The sequence below is a fragment of the Hakea prostrata genome, chromosome 3 (genome assembly GCF_041222555.1).
Source record: "Hakea prostrata isolate BN-2017 chromosome 3, UWA_Hpros_2, whole genome shotgun sequence".
NCBI classification, from domain to species: domain Eukaryota; kingdom Viridiplantae; phylum Streptophyta; class Magnoliopsida; order Proteales; family Proteaceae; genus Hakea; species Hakea prostrata.
The window spans coordinates 16,703,558-16,721,073 of record NC_142602.1 but is presented as its reverse complement, the minus strand read 5'-3'; the positions used below and the strand labels follow the sequence as shown (position 1 = coordinate 16,721,073).

At 37.4% G+C, this 17,516-nt stretch overlaps 1 protein-coding gene across 2 annotated transcripts; it reads left to right on the top strand.

The window, feature by feature from the left end:
- The first annotated feature begins 513 nt into the window (after positions 1-513).
- On the top strand, positions 514-17,021 carry LOC149021232 (putative magnesium transporter NIPA6). Of its 2 annotated transcripts, none has more exons than XM_089149498.1 (9): positions 514-965; positions 1,054-1,110; positions 1,222-1,312; positions 1,416-1,576; positions 1,674-1,801; positions 2,923-3,060; positions 14,612-14,704; positions 14,809-14,926; positions 16,385-17,021. In XM_089149498.1, the coding sequence occupies exons 1-9, from the start codon at positions 812-814 to the stop codon at positions 16,414-16,416; spliced, it is 972 nt and encodes a 323-aa protein (XP_089005624.1). In that variant the 5' UTR covers positions 514-811; the 3' UTR covers positions 16,417-17,021. The 2 variants fall into 2 exon arrangements, with proteins under 2 accessions (XP_089005624.1, XP_089005623.1); XM_089149497.1 differs by having other exon boundaries at positions 520-965; positions 16,347-17,021.
- The last annotated feature ends 495 nt before the right edge of the window (positions 17,022-17,516 follow it).

The following is a 17,516-nucleotide window of genomic DNA, read 5'->3' as shown; positions in this document are numbered from 1 at the left end:
ATAATAAAACATGAAAAAAAAAAACATCACCAACCCATATGGGCCCCACATGATTTGTGCTCCCCTGACGGACGATGATCCGGACTCATTTCAAAATACCACAAAATGTGTGGGACTTTGTAAAAAATGATGGTGAAAAAGTAAAAAATAAGACCTATAATTAATACTTTTTCATAAAATTCTTTCATTTCCTTTCTTTTTCTCTCATCTCACTACACATGGGGTTCACATTTTTTTTCTTCTTGTCACCTGACCTTTACAAACAATTAAACACGATAAGAATTTTAGTCTTTTATGGCCGGTTGCAAAAAGTTAAAATAATAATAATAAATAAATAAAAATTATAGCAAAAATGAGAGTGTAGCGTTGGGTAAAGCCGCACTAGTCTCAAGATATTCGAGAATGGAAGATTATACGCGCGTTTACTTATTATTATCGATCGGGATTCCAACCCAGACAAGCTTTTAAGCTTTAACGAGAGAAAAAGAAAACAAAAAGAAAACCAGACAGGCTCGCTCTTTCGAAATTTTACTTTAGAAAAATAAAAAATAAAAAATTTAAATTCTCACAACGACCATCGCCCCCTTCTTGGACTGGCAGGTGGGAACTCTACTTTCCCTCTCTAAACGTGATATGTTCACATCAATCAACAAAACAAAGAGAGCTGAGAGAGATCCACGAGTTTTGTTTGCCCTTTTTGGTTGATTTCGATTAATTCTAGGGTTTCAACTTTCATTAGTCTGTTTCAATAATGTTTGTGAGTTAATTTATGAGTAGATGAGCTTTCTTCGAACTTCGATGAGAGATAGAAATGTCGTCGTCGGCCGCGTACGTAGGAACTGCTGTTTCTTCTGATAATTTAAAAGGGTTCATTCTTGCCGTCGTCTCTAGTGCTTTCATTGGATCGAGCTTTATCATTAAGAAGAAAGGTTTGAAGCGGGCTGGTGCTTCGGGTCCTCGTGCCAGTAAGTGGAACTACTTGTTCAAGCTTGATTTGATTTCTCTGAGCTTTTTGTGGTGATGATTTTCTCTCTGTTTTAAATCTTATTTAAGGCTCTGGAGGATACGGTTACTTGTTAGAGCCGCTCTGGTGGGTGGGGATGATAACTAGTAAGTTTGGAAAGCCAAATTGAAGTTTTTCTTGCTTCTTATTAATGGTGTTTTATTTTTATTTTTTGAGTTAAATGCTGAATTAGTATAGATTTGGAATAACTGTGGCAGTGATTGTTGGAGAAATCGCCAACTTTGTTGCTTACATCTTTGCCCCTGCTGTTCTTGTTACACCACTTGGAGCGTTGAGTATAATTGTTAGGTCAGATTGATCTTGTCATTTATATCTTTTTCTTCACTCTGTTGGTTTTCAGTTTTTGCTAAAACTAGTGGGAGGATCTGATTTGATTATATTTTGTGGACAGTGCTGTGTTAGCACACTTCTTATTGAGGGAAAAGCTGTCTAAGATGGGGATTCTAGGGTGTGTTCTTTGCATTGTGGGGTCCACGGTGATTGTTCTTCATGCGCCTGATGAACGCACATTGACTTCGGTAGAAGAAATTTGGGAATTGGCGACCCAACCTGGTATGTTTGATGAGAGTTATCGTTGCCTTGTTCTCTTAATACCAATTTTATCTTGTTTTGTAGGTTTTCCTTTAATTGGTTTGATTGTTTTGTGCAGCATTTCTTCTGTATACAGCATCGGCAGTAGCGGTTGTGTTATTACTGATGTTGTATTGTGCTCCTCGTTATGGACAGAGTAACATGATGGTTTACATCGGTATATGCTCCATAATTGGGTCTTTAACTGTAAGTTTTGACAAAAATAACCTTCCATTTTTTATTATTATTGATTTTTTGCATATGTTGCATGTCAGAGTCCTTAAGAAAGATCCACAGTAAACCAAATATGTGCATTGTAATAAAAATTTGACTCTGAAAAGAAAAAAAATCAATCCAACTACAGAAGTAGCACCAATTTTAATGTGGAAAACCCTTCTAAGATAAATCGGAAAAACCAGGACCTGATATTGATAAACTTCGTCCAGGATAAATAGTGGAGCTACAAGATCTCCTTTAAACAGTATAGAGGCTAATAAAAACATCAAGAGGGAAGAAAGATGGATTTAAAAGATCACAATACAATCACCTCAAAAACTTACATGACAGTTACAATGAAGCCAAAATACTTCCTCCTGTTCCCTTGAGAGAGAGAGCACTGTCAATCAGCGACCTAATATGTGGAACACAAAGGAGAGCACCTTCTCTTCATTAGTTCTTGCAGAAAAAGGCTAGAGACAAAAAGACATCCCTTGATGGTTTTATACATACAATCTTCCCTTCCGTTTTGTTTCTTTATATAAGATTTGAAATAATAATGTTGGGTCCGTATGGTTAACCACCTCACCTTGAGACTTGTAAAGTGGGTTTGTTCTTGTAAGAGTTGCTTTATCCACTTCATGTCTCTTATAACTTATGAGTGTTGTTCCCTTGTATAAAGGAGAAACCAATATGTGCTTTCCTCTAACCCAAAAGTATTTTCTTTTTGCATGAAGGATCATGAACTGAACTTATGAGTCTTTAGTTACACAATCAAGAATCTAGCATGAATCTTCTTTCCCTTCCTCTGCACCCTGCCCCGCTGCCAACAAAAAAAGATAAAAGGGAGTGGGGGTGAGGGCTAGATACATTATGTTGTGCAAAACCTTATGGATAACTATTGGACTATATATCATATTATGTACATTGTTTATTAATACACGTGTTTTTGTAGTTACAAAAGTACTATGTTCTTTAAATTCATTCTCAACCTAAGGCTTATCTTGATGTGCTTCACACCTTCAATTTTCTGATTTTCTGACTGGAGAGGTACTTCAGATTATTTCATCCAATAGGGCCAAAAGTTACTATTTGAACGTTATCTTTTACAGGTAATGAGCATTAAAGCAATAGGGATTGCAATAAAACTCACATTGGAGGGCAATAACCAGGCGGTGTACTTCCAGACATGGATATTTGCAATGGTTGCAATAACATGTATCATAACTCAGCTAAATTATCTAAACATGGTTAGTACTTCCTCTTAGACTTGCTGCATATTTTGTGACAATATCTTTATTCATTTTATGAAAAAGAACATGCTTTTTACTTTGAAATCTTTAAAGGATCTGTTTGATAATTAAATTGGATGAAGAAGATGTCAATTTAGGTTTTTATTAATTCTTAAATCTAAAAGATAAACCTGATATACATCTATCTGTTAACATGGCACAACTTGTAGGGGATAAAGATTTTTGGGTGCAAACTTCTGAATAATTATCAGTGTTGCAGTTTTTTCCGTTTGGCAGAACAGGATTCATATGACCAACAGTATGTTATTGGGATAAAGGCTAAGAGAGTTTAGTTTTATATCTTATATCTTTTGGTCAACATAAGCACATAAATTAAAATAATGTACCGCCGTACCCTGCTGTAATGACCTAAATTTCAAATTTTGTAGATATGCTGTTTGTGTTGATAAACACAGAATTGGTAGAATGGCTTATTTATTTTTAAGTGGAAAGTACACTATTACAAGGAATAGAATTTTACATGAATACAAACTCTAATTTAACTCCTAGACAAACTCTTATTGAGCTCTTAGTAGAATCCAACACTCCCCCTCAAGTTGAGGCATAGATATTAGTCATGCCCAACTTGCCTACAATAGGAAGGAAATCTCTTTCTTTCAAACCCTTAGTGAAACATTTCCTACTTGGTCTCCAGATCTTACAAAAGGCATGCAAATAAGCCCTTATTCCAACTTTCCTTTGACAAAAACCTGTCAATTTCAATATGCTTAGTTCGATCATGTTGCACCGGATTATTAGCAATACTAATAGCAGCCTCGTTGTTCACAATATAACATCATAGTCATAGGGTTTGGAACTTGGACTCCAATATCTTGTAGCAAGCCTTTCAACCATAGTAGCTCACAAACTCCACGAACCATAGCTCTATATTCAGCTTCGGTATTAGATAAAGCTACCACATTCTGTTTCTTACTTCTCCAAGTAACTAGATTATCTCCAACAAAGGTACAATAATCTGAAATTGACTTGCTATTTGGAAATCCAGCCCAATTTGCATCAGTGTATGCTTCTACATTTAGATTATCAGTGGGAGACAAAAGTATTCCTTTTCCAAGAGTTTCCTTCAAATAATGTAGTATTCTAGTAACAGCCTTCATATGAGCTAAATATAGATCATGCATGAATTGACTCACTATCCCTACAGCATAAGCGATGTCTGGCATGGTGTGGGACAAGTAAATAAGCTTCCCTACCAGCCTTTGGTATTTTCCTTTGTCCATTGGTTCTTCCTCTTTTTCTTTTAAGTTTAGCTCTAGCTTCAATAGGGGTAATAACTGCTTTACACCCCAACATTCCCACTTCTGATAATAGATCTAGGACATACTTTTTTTGGGATAGGAATTTACCTTTCTTTGATCGAGCCACCTCAATGCCTAAGAAATACTGTAACTTCTTTAGATCTTTAATTTCAAACTCTCTGCCAAGAAAGTCCTTTAACTTTTGAATTTCTTCACGATCATTCCTTGTAATGACAATATCGTCTACATAGACAATATGAAGTGTGATGTTAGTACCTGACTTCTTGACAAATAGTGTATGATCAACATTGCTTTGCTTGTACCCAATAGAAGTCATTGCCTTCAGGAGGCGTCCAAACCAACATCTAGGAGACTGTTTTAACTCATAAATTGACCTCTTCAACCGACAAGCTTTCCCTGCAGTATTATCATCGGAGAAACCATGTGGGATTTCCATATAGACTTCTTTTGCTAACTCCCCATGTAAGAAGGCATTCTTTACGTCTAGTTGGTGCAGGTTCTAGTCTTTGTTCACAATTACAGACAACATAACTCTTACAATGTTTAGTTTTGCAACATGGGCAAAGGTCTCTTGATAATCAATCCCATAGGTCTGGGTAAACCCCTTTGCAACTAGTCTAGCTTTCAACTTGTTGACTGATCCATCCATATTTTGTTTAACCACAAATATCTATTTGTAGCCCATTAGTTTTTTTCCTGGAGGAAGTGTAACTAGCTCCCAAGTGTCATTTTTCTTCATTGCCTGCATTTCCTCTACTATAGCTACCTTCCATCTCTTATCAGCATAGGCTTCCTGCCAACTTTTAGGAACAGATACAGATGACAGAGAGGATATAAAAGCACGGTGGGAGTCAGTCAAAGAGTTATAAGAAACATATTTAGCCATGGGATGTTGAGTACAAGATCTGACCCCTTTTCTAATAGCAATAGGAATATCAGAAGAAGATACTTTAAGGGGAACAGTAGAATCTAATTATGGAGCAGGAGACTGAAGTGGTAACATATCACCTTTCTCCACCGCTTTAGTCGGTTGTAATTCTTCCTCTAACAAGTCTGCACCGCTTTATTCTGGTCAATATAGTTTTGAAAGACCCCAACAGTGTGTCTCACAGGAGTGGTCTCCCCCTGGCTAGGTTCTTCACATGGTTCAGAAAATGAAGGGGGAGGATTAGAGTCCTCAGGTATATTGGCTGAAGTCTCCCCCTGGTCAGGAAACTCTTCTAGGACTCTTAAGTTGTGTTGGTGTGTGATAGGAAGATTTAAAGTCGGAAAGAACACCTCTCCTATAGGACTCTCCCCCTGGAGAGGTGTATAGTAAGGGCAAGACTCATTAAAAATTACATCCATAGATACAATGGTTTTCCTAAAAGGAGGATGATAACATTTGTACCCTTTCTGAGTAGCAGAATACTCCAAAAGTATGCAGTGTAGGTCGTGGGGAGCCAGCTTACTCTGGTGGGCTGTGATTCTGGCATAACACACACCTCCAAAAACCTTTGGGGGGAATAACAAAAGAAGAGACTCCCTGAAGAATCTCATTAGGACATTTAAAACCAAGTATTTTATTGGGCATCCTATTCATAAGGTAAGAAGTAGTGAATATAGCATCACTTTAGTATTGGTCAGGTACATTTATAGCAATCATAATGGAATGGGCTATCTTTAAGAGATGCCGATTCTTCCTTTCGGCAACCCTATTTTGGGCAGCCGTATCAACGCAACTGGTCTAGTGTATTATGCCAGAGTCAGAAATACATATTTGAAATTCACTATCAATATACTCTGTGCCATTGTCACTGTGAAGGATCTTCACAGTGGCATTGAACTAAGTTTTAATCATATTATGAAAATCATGAAAACATCGAAAAACCTCATTTTTTTGTTTTAAAAGATAAATCCATATAAAACGAGAGTGACAATCAATAAAAGTAACAAAGTACCTATGACCTGTAATAGACACACGTCGGCAGGGACCCCACACATCAGTATGAATTAGCATAAAAGGAAAAGGTTTTCTATTATGAAGAGAAGGTAAATAAGTAGAACGAGTCTGCTTTGCAAAAATGCAGGCTTCCAAAAAAAATTTCTTCTCATTACAAGAAGAAACCAAATCAAGAAATATTTTCTTAAGAGTTCTTAGAGGGGGTGACCTAGCCTACAATGCCACTGATGAGGGTCTGATATTATCGAATGGACTAGATTATAAGATGTAGTCAAAGTAGAAGCAGATCCTCCAATCGGCTCGAGCAAACAAAGTCCATTGTCTAGTTTACCATGTCCAATCTCCTTCCCCGTGACCAGATCCTAAAAGACACAGCAAGATGGGAAAAAAATCAGTTTACAATTCAAGTCATATGTAAGACTATTGATAAAGAGCAAGTTAGTAGATGAAGAGGGAACATGTAAAACTTTAGACCAAAAAAGTGATGGAGAATGTTGAATGGTCCCTTCTCCGACAATGGAAGAATAGGAGCCATCAACAATTCAAACTTTATCCTTTTTAGAAGTTGGAGAATATTGTAAGAAAGATGAGGATAAACTTGTCATATGATCTGTGGCTCCCGTATCAATGATCCAAGGAGTAGAAACTGAAGAAACTTGAAAGCCCCGTAAAAGTTTTACCCAAGTAGCAAGGTAGGAGTTGGTATGGGTGGGGGGGGTGGCCCACTTCTCGTGAAAACCGGCGTCAAAAAACCATCGAAAGTAGCAAGGTAGGAGTTGGTATGGGTAGTAAAGGAAGCAAGAAGGGTGGTCGAGGCTATACCGAAATAGTAGAAGATTGCGAAATTCGTCGAAACCAGGAAATTTCGTGGAAACGGGAAATAGATCTATTTCTCCCAATTCAATAAACCAACATCCACGCTAGAGGGTGTGGTAGAAATTGTATCTTAAAAGATTAGCCTTTGGTTTTTAACCTTATATGTTATGGGTGCTTGTTCGTTTGTTGGAAAATACGGGCATAGGTTTCCAGATGACCACCTTTGGCACTCCTCTTAACACAATAATTTGCCTTTAAAAATAGGTAGAATGATATTGATGTTATGTGTTAGGTAGTTAAGTTTCTAAGCCCTTTTGACAATCTCCTTAGTACTGAATCAAATATTATTGCTACAACAAAGATCTATATAAGGCTGATTTCTCTACAATAGGAGCATGAAGCATGGCTAAACGACGGCTTTCCTCACACTGAACAAGGGTATAAGACTTTTCAAGTGTAGGAAAGGGAGAATGACTTAACACTTGCACTCGATTTGATCGCACCTCCACATTGAAACCGGCCAAGAAATCGTATAGTCGAATCTTATCAATGTGCTTCTTATAAGTAGCCACATCATTTGGATTAGTGGGGTGATAATCCCCATAATGATCCAACTCCTGCCAAAGAGGTCTTAACTCAGCATAATAGTGGGCCACAGTGCCCTTTTGGGTAGTCTCATGAAGCTTTTTGCGGAGCTCATAAATCTGTGCATCATTTCCCAACTGTCCATATGTTTCAGTAGTAGCCTTTTAGATTTGGGCTGCAGTATCAAGTAATAAATATCTACGGGCAATATTTGGAATCATGGAATTCAAAAGAAATGACATAATAAGAGAGTCATTCGAAATCCATTTATCCTGTAAAACACATATGGTAATAGGTTTGATAGTGGCTCTAGTAATGTGTCCAACAAGTCCTCTTTCATCAATAGTCAGGTAAGCGGATCGAGACCGGATCAAATAATTTGTTCCATCAAATCTCACCGAAAAAGGAGGAAGAGTGGGGTAATGTTCGGAGCCAGTGGGAGCAGGAGTACCATCAATAGTTGTCATGTTGACAAAATTATTTTTAGTTCTTCAGTCTTCACCCTTTTGAAGTAACATAAATGTTGCAGAATGCAATAGCCGAACAAGCCAGACAATTCTAAGGATTGATATGATCAAAAAAATACATATCTCCCCTTTTTTTTTTTTTGCTAATAGACAAAAAGTCGTTCGGTCTGGTTTAGTTCATGCAATGGGCTAATAGGGCTTTTTGGTTTGGTTTGCTTTAGTTCATGTAATGGGCTAATAGAGCTGGTTTTGGGCTAATAGACAAAAATTGGTTCGGTCTGGTTTAGTCCATGCAATGGGCTAATAGGGTACTAATAGAACCCTCGAGAAGCATCGGCATTGCGCACTGGTAAAGGAGACTGCAAGCGATGGAGAGTTTACCTGGGTTTAGGAGCGATGCAGTTTCGATGGCGATGGTGATGGCGATGGGGTGATGCAGTCTGGTGAAAGAGAGAAGGCGCTGGAAGAAGTGTTGATGGTCAATGGTGGAAGATGCATGTGATGGGGAAGTTGCAAAAGAATAGTTGATGGCAGAATTCTGAGATTCACAAGAATCATAGCGATTTTGTTCGTCTTACTCTTCTAAGCACAAGAAGCAGCAGGAAGCACTCTTCTAATTACAAAAACAAGAAGCAGCGGAGCAGCGACAAGCATGCGATTCTGTTTGGCTTTTCTTGAAGTAGCAGAAAACAGTGGTGACAAACAGCGACAAGCAGCGGTAAGTGGTTCTCGTCCTCTCTCTCCTTTCCGTCTGTTTTTGTTGTTCTTTCAGTGGCAGATTTTTGTCCAAAACTGAAGAATGATAGGTCTGCCATGGATTAGGGGAAGAAGAAAAAAATATAAGAAAATCCTAATCGAACTTAGGCTCTGATGCCATGTTGATAAACACAGAATTGGTAGAATGGCTTATTGATCATTGATCTCAAGCCCTCTATTTAGAATTAAGTGGAAAATACACTATTACAAGGAATAGAATTTTACATGAATACAAACTCTAGTTTAACTTCTATACAAACTCTAATTGAACTCCTAGTAGAATCCAACACAACCCCTTCTACAATTTTTGGTTTTGATTGTTTATAAGCAGAACTTGAATGGTTTAAACAGGTTGGTTTGAATGAATGAAATGATAACAGAGAAATGATCTGTATACAACAACAACAATAAGCCTTTTCCCAACTAAATGGGGTCGGCTACATGAATTCCTTGCCTCCAATCACTTTTGTTTGAGGCCATGCTAGATTCAAGGCCTAAGTTGCATGTCTTTTCTCACCACTTCTCTTAAGGTTATCTTAGCTTTGCTCCTAACTCTCATAGTTCCTTCAATTTAGATTATATCACTTCTCCGTACATGGGCATTTATAGTCCTTTGTTGAATGTGGTCGTACCACCTCAAACGACTTTCTTATAGCTTATCACTTATGGGAGCGACTCCCAGACCAATTCTAATATGATCATTCCTTATCTTATCCATCCTAGTTTTGCTACTCATCCATCTTGGTATCCTCATTTCTGCTACACTAAGTTTGTTTACATGGTTTTTTTTAACAGCCTAACACTTTGCACCATACATCATAGTTGGTTGAACAATGGTCCTATAGCATTTTCCTTTAAACTTTAATGAAATACGTCAATCACACAAGACCCAGGAGCCCCTCTCCACTTCATCCACCCTATTTTGATTATTTGGAAAACATCATTGTCTATATCACCTCTTTTATTTATGATTGAACCAAGATACTTAAAATAATCACTTTGAGGAATTTCCTTATTGTCAAGTTCCACCACCTCATTGTTTGCCCAATCATGACTAAAGTTACAAACTAGATATTCTATTTTTGTTCTACTTAGTTCAAGGAAATGATCCGTTTAAGTCACCTAAAGGACTTATTTTATTGCATATAAGCCTTGGTTTAGGTTATATATGTGTTGGGCTTTTGATAGCATGTGTTTCATTGTAATGGGCCAAATCTGGGGTCACCCAAGAGGATTGACCGGGGTAAATTGTTGATCTGACCTTAGGATCTGGTTTCGTAAAAACTCTCATGTCTGACCTTTTTTCTATTTAAGATCTGAATTTCTTTCAATTACTTTACTTGATCATTATCTTTTGGCTCATTTTAGGTTGGAATAATATATGAAAGTTTGTGGGAATCCATTCCAAATCCATGAAAGTGATTAGTTCTATATGAATCATAGGAAACGCTTTATCAACCCCCCCCCCCCCCAAAAAAAAAAAAAAAAAATTTGTGATTTAACAACCCCAATATATTGGAAAAAGCAATTGTGGTGGAGTGTATAGAACAATGTAATTCATTGTTATTTACATTCTAGAGAAAGATAAGCACAATAAATGTCACATTAACCGAAGATTTAATGTCTGGCCTTAGGTACATATATGTCAACTGTTCGCAAAATTTGGGAATTGACTAGCTTTCCACTTCTGCAATTTGCTTATTTAGGAGGTATTAAGGATTTTTTGGTGCATCTCAGAAGTAGCATATACTCGCTGTCCTGGGACCAACATGACCATGTTCAAATTACTTTCTGATTTCCGTCATATCACTGATTTTTTGGGACATTTTGATCATTTTTGTGAATTTAGTAGTCTTACTGATGTCCTATCATTGTCAAATTCTTCCTTGGTCAAAATATTATCTACGTTCAACCTTCAATACACCCATGGTTCAAAATCTCAATCTCGATGCCCAACTTGCTCCTTCAAAAAAGCAAGTTGGGACAAGGTCATGCCGAGTTAGGGTAATATTGTTTTGTCGAAATCAAAGCTCGATTTGAGTGGCAAGTAAAAAATGGCAATAAAATTCTGAGATCTGCTGAGATCTTCCTGAGAGATGTTACCGAGACCTCGCCAAGATTTGAATGAGATGTATCCAAGATATGATCAAGGTAATTGAGATATTATCGGGATACCCGAGATCTTGATTGAGTTGGGGTAAATTAGGATTTAGCTTGACATCTTGTCTCACCTTTGTGAAAAAGCAAGATATCTTCTTTTTCCATGATTATACACTTATGCACTAAGTACGTCTTTTGGATTCAAAGCAAGATATCAACTACTGTCATTTTATTGTATTTTATAATCTATTCAAGCAGATATTGTGAAAGGAAAACAAAATTGTAATTTGTGTGTTTTAAATGGAGTCTTTTATTACAAATATGGTAAAAGTTTCAAAATATTTCCACAACTGACATTTCAATTGAAGTTTTATAGATTTTTGAACTGATATATGGTTCTAGTTGAAGTTGACCTGAGTTTCGTGAAAGGTTGACAAGCTCTGTAATTAATGGAAGTCAGAGAAGTAGCATGTTGATTCTGTTGGAAGAGGAAGATTAACAGACTTAAATTGCTTCTAGGACTCCTGTGTTTATGTCTCATCAAGGAAAGATTTAAGGGAAAAGCTCAGTTGCTGAGTGATGCAACCATGAACTTTTCAAGGACTAGTGCAACTTATGAAATATCATTGCAGATGTGGCTTAGAAGTACTAATTGACTCAAAAGTAAAAATAAGGGTGAAAGAACCAGTGAAGTAGTTGATTGTTTCTCTGAGGGTCATTGGCTTTCATTATAGTTGGACTGTGACCCATCTGTGCAAAATTCAAAAGATCTGCCCATAGACCTTCTAACTTGTGCAACTACACTCTGTATATGTTTTTAAGGATGTGCAGCTGCCTCTTTTTAGCTGTTTTAAGACCTTAATAAAACCTGAAGGGGTTTGGCCTGAAGCTCTTATCCCCCCAGTGGATTCATCCAGGAGCTGAAGGATTGTTTTAATTATGTTTTAGCTATAAATTGGGTATCCATGTTATAAATCATACATCTGATAGTGTTTTTTTGTAAAGAGTCAAATGCTTTTTGAACGTTTAACGAATAACGAGATGAGCCAACAATTACCAGGTACCAAGTCTCCCATTCATATATGCCCATCCTAATATTGAACATTTGTGGGGCCTAAAGTTCAAATCTCTTCCAAGGAAGGTTATTGGCAGCAAAATTCCACCTATTTTTTTCTTGATCATGAAATCCAAGTGGTCAATGTTTTCCTTGGTAAGATTTGGAGCTGTTTCCTTTGTAAAATGGTGAAACAAGTCGAGTTTACTAAGAATACGTTGAAATTTTGACGAGAAAAATCAAAACATGGTATTTTTATAATTAGCTTTGTGATATTTTAGCAAGATAGTGAAATCTCTGCTGAAACCATATAATTTTCTGGTATCTATGTCGTTTCTACTTGAGACATTTGGAAACCAAGAAAAATATCGTGGAACTTGCGAGACCTGGGACCTTGCTCCTTATTGACTTCATCCTTATATTTTTCTCTTTGATAATGTATGCAACCATTTGTTTCTCTTTTTTTTAGTCTTTTTCTTTGTTGTTCCTAAGTTCCTTTTATTCTAATTACCTTATCTCCTTATGGCACCTCTGAGGCCAGGTTACTGCTGAACTTTTGGGCTTCTCATGCAAAGCTCTCTTCCATTGTCTACCTCAATTTTAGATCTAAAATCTATACTTCTAACTATTCATTTATTTTTCAGTTTTAAGTAACAAGGGCAAGTGACCTGACAGAATATTGAGAGCCTCTTAAGTGTTGTTAAATTATACTTCCCTGCAGATAATGCAGTTTTAATAGTTTATCTAGGGCTGCAACAGGGCCGGGCTTTTGCAATCCCAAGCTCAGCCCTATATGTTCTAATCTGAGCCCATTCCCGCCCTGACCCTAGTTCAGGGCCAATGATTATTGTCCTTAGCCCTAAGCCCTACAGGGCCAAGCCAAGCCATTCCCGCCTTGATTGGCCCTAATTGGGCCGTGTCGGGATGGGTTGGCCCTGATTAGCCCTAATTGGCCCTGTCCCTGGCCCTAATTGGCCTTGACCCTGATTGGCCCTGTCTTTAGCCATTGGCTCTGATTGGCCCTGATTGACCCTATCTTGGCCTTTTCCCTAGCCTTAACTGGTCCGATCCTTGGACCTAAAATATCAAATGTAAATCCATAAAATAAAAAATTAAAAAAAAACATAAAAGTATCACAAGTAAACTAAAAATAAAATTCATAGAAATATAAGATGATTTAAGCTCCTACAAAATGACAAAATAGTCAATAAGTTGATAGTGTTGCTTTAAACATAAATAAATTCACACTCCACATTTCTATATTGCAGCTCTGAAAGTCTCCCATTGCTTTGGTGATTGAAATTTAAAACCTCTCCCATTACTTTGGTGATGGAAATTGAAAACCTTTCCCAGTGATATCCTTATTCAACAAAAAAATCCATATTTAAAACCTTGTTAACAAATAAATCAACGATACTATTTAATATTGGTATTTTTTCGTAGTTAAAGGAAATGATATTTTAATTACAAACATAGCTATTTGTCCTTAATAAGTTTTTTTGAAATATGACATTGGAGGCAAAAGAAAGATGTCAATAGTCATGATGAGAAGTTGGGGTGTAGATTTGTTAGATATTAATTCTCTATATACTAGTTTTTATTATTTATAATATATTATCTCGCCTTAGTCCCCCCCAAAAAAAAAAGTCAATGTTTTTTGGGAACTAAAAATGACTTAGTTTGAAAAATAAAAATGACCTTGAAAATAATATAAAAAGTGAACTCATAGTCTAATATGATCAAAATGATTGAAGGTCAAAATCGAGACTTATAGTTATATCAATGTTAATATGAAGATTAGGGTAAAAATCTAGTACATGATCAAGGGCCAAAATCAAATGGATGCTTACTACGTTGGTTATGAAGATATAATTTATTTTTATTAATTTTCTACAAAACATGATTATGTTTTTAAAATTTGACACGTGTCAAGTATTCACCCATTTGGATTATAATTAATTCCTCTCCATATGGGTGGAGGGTCTAAACTCAAATCAGGGTTAGGATCATGGCCAAAATCATGGGCCTAGATCAGGGCCAGGATTAGTGCCAGAATCAGGGCCAAGATTAGGGTTAGAATCAGGGCTTGAGTCAGGGTATAAAATTAGGGATGGGCTGGGTGGGCCAGAGAGTAATCCCAGGCCTGCCCTTGGCCATAGTTCGAGGCCAGAATATTTTGGCCCTAATTCGCCCTTAGGGCCAAAGTCTTTAGCCCAAGCCCCATTCGGGCTCAGGGTGGGCTTAGGGCGGGTCAGGGCCAAACTTGCACCCCTACCGAGGAGAAGTGGTGATGGATGGGGAAAGACATACATAGATTAGACCTTGTTATCAAGTATGACCCTGAATAGAGCTGATTGGAGGGCAAGGATCCCATGTTGCGAACCCCTTTAGTTGCAATAAGGCTTAGTTGTTCTTATTATTGTTTTGAATTTGCAACATGGTTGAAAAATTTTTTCTGTATTAGATATGAAATATATGCAACTGATGGTCTTGTCTGACATGTTTGCAGGCGTTGGATACTTTCAACACTACAGTTGTTTCCCCTGTATATTATGCTCTATTCACTTCTCTCACTATTCTTGCAAGTGTCATAATGTTTAAGGTATCGATTTATGTTTTGGGTGCGCTGTGCCATTGAAACATGCCCTCATTCCTTTCCATTCCTAATTGGATTTGTTTATTTGTTTGTTTGTTTATTTTCTGTAGGATTGGTCAGGTCAGAGTGCAAGTAGCATTGTATCAGAACTTTGTGGACTCATCACTGTGCTCTCTGGGACCAGTGTATTGCACAGTACAAGAGAACCGGAACCATCTCCTCTTACAGGTATGCATAACCATACATGTCAGAAAAGCATACCTTGCAAAAACATGGATGCTATATGTGGATGTATGTAATATGCACAAGTGTGACTATAACCCATTTTGGAGGTCTCATTAGATAATGGTGATAATGTGAAGGTAGAAGGTGGTGTACCGCTTTTTTTTTGGTTGCCGAGGGTTGGGGGGAGCCACCAAAGCCTTAGTCCACCTCTGCTTTAATAAAGCAAAATTTAGTTGGCTTAGTTGTCTCACATGCTATCAATCATAGTTTTCATGGTGTCTAAGTGAACCAAGGCACTGGAGGGTCCCTAAGCCCAAGTTGACACCTATACACTTGCATAGTAATGCTAGTTGTCAAGGCAGTCGCCTTACTTGATGCCTAGGCAGTGCCTTAGACAACTATGCAATGAATTTGATGGGGATATAATTCTGGAATTGGTCATAAAACCAGATCCAATTGGGGGTTGAGGAGATATTATGAGGCATAGTTCCCTCCAAAATAAAATAGACTTAGCCCATTAGCCAGGTTGTAATTCCATCTGATTGTTTGCTTGTCAGACTACTAAATTCTGGTTCGGGCAGAAATGGAGCTTTGCTGGCTGTCTGTTCCACTATAGATAGAGCACTATTATAACTTGAATCTACATCATACTGCTTGCCTTAATCATAAAAACCCAGGAGATGAAAAACATGTCATTTCAAATTAACATAGCTGACGAGGGGTGCTGCCTTGGAAACTAGGCATAACTTGAGGTCCAAGCCAGTATGTGCTAAGGCTGCTAGACTAAAAAATTTCTAGACATTGCCCTCCACCAAAAAGTTCTTGTCATTTCTCATTTATGTCCTTAAAATTTCTACCAGTTATTCCCCCTCAGACATTTATGTGATGAAAAATACCTGGAAATGTGGCCAAGTACATTGCATATGCCGAGGCACCTGGCCACCACATTGGCTTGTCATTGCACCATGACAACCACATTTAAAAATTTACTTTCCATCACTTGAACACATATAAAGATCTTTTTTGTGCTTAAGAAGGGAAATTGCTGATTAATTAGCTATACATAAACTTGAAATGAGATGACGATTGGAGCTACTCCATACTGTTGATTGTTTCTTCTCAAAGCTTTAATTCAGCCCATTGGAATAATTACCAGCATGTCCTTTGTTTGAGAAGTCACTGGTACTGGTTCAATAAAGAATTTGCGAAAGGACCTTGGTTCTTATTTTCAAATATTCTGATATAAATACATGCAAACCCCAATGGAGTTTATTTATTTATTCTTGGGGTTTTTCTTTTTTTTTTTTTTTGGGGGGGGGGGGGGGGGAAGGGGTTCTGTTTTGTTTTGTTTTGTTTTTGTTATTTTTCCTTCTTAGACTTACACTTGCACTAAAGCATGATATCTGATTTGTGATACCTGCAGATATATATTCTCCACTTTCACCCAAAATATCGTGGCAGGTAAATGGAGAATTATGGAAGCAGAAGGATGATGATGGGCTATCCCCAGATTTTGTTACCATCATTCAACAGGACTACTTTACTTAGATGTATCTTTTTGAGCTTCCAAGTTCTGTGAACACACCTAGATGGTGGCTCTTACAAGCACAGAAGTTGTTGCTGAAAGCCAATGGTATCATTGTATATATTTGAAGATGGAAACTGGTGGTTTGAAGTCTCATCCCTGCATCCACTTCAGCAACTCTTTGTTAACAGCTCGAGGGGCTTTGTTTGCTTGTCCAGGCCAAATTTATTTGCTCATTTTTTGTTCTGGATCCAGGCAGGTGTGCAACTGAAAGCCGTTTCCTTTTTGCAGCATAGGTGGCAGCCTTAGCTTTATTTTCTGGGATGGCTTTCAGCTCTCTTTGACATCTTACGTTAGATCAATTTGATTCTTTTTGTTGTATTAGTTCAATAACCAGTATGGGGATGGATCTAATCCTCCCTCCCAGTATAGTGAAAGGAAAAGATTGGTCTTGCATTTCTAGATGTGGTCTCAACCATGGATGATAAGATTGTTGTTTTGTGTGTAAAGCAGAATGGCGAGGTTCTTAGTGATCAGTTAATCTGAAACTGCAATCATTTCATAATGTTAAAACCGATTTAAATCTCATTGTTGATCTGCACATTGAATCTTAACCATCATTCAGTATTTTTAGGGCGTGGTGTATGGGAAGTCTTGATTGATAGATATGGATGATATTATCTTCTGTTCTCCAGAATGGATTCTAATTCACACCGACTATGATATACTTTTGAGGATGAAAAAAATCACAATGCAGTTGACCTTCATGTACGATAAGGAGAAATTGTTCTGTATCTTCATTTCTATTCAATTTGCCTTAACCAGGATGGTATGGAGCTGCTGCATCATGCATTTGATGTTTGATTAATGGTGTCGACTCTTCTATCCTGGTTCTTCTTGATGACTCACTCTTCTTCCTTGTGCTGTTAGGGTTTTTTCCATTTTTTTTCAAACCATAACTTATAACTTGGCAGCTCAACAGACGGGTGTTAATGATATTCTTAGGGAGCTCTTTACCCTCTGGTATATCTGGACTATCTATACAACCATGATCAGAGGAAGAACCAT

Bases quoted from the DNA above. Each gene is read 5' to 3' on its own strand.
- LOC149021232 (XM_089149497.1), top strand. From the start codon at position 812: ATGTCGTCGTCGGCCGCGTACGTAGGAACTGCTGTTTCTTCTGATAAT. The intron at 966-1,053 runs GTAAGTGGAACT...ATCTTATTTAAG, and splicing joins TGCTTCGGGTCCTCGTGCCA to GCTCTGGAGGATACGGTTAC. The intron at 3,061-14,611 runs GTTAGTACTTCC...ACATGTTTGCAG, and splicing joins AGCTAAATTATCTAAACATG to GCGTTGGATACTTTCAACAC.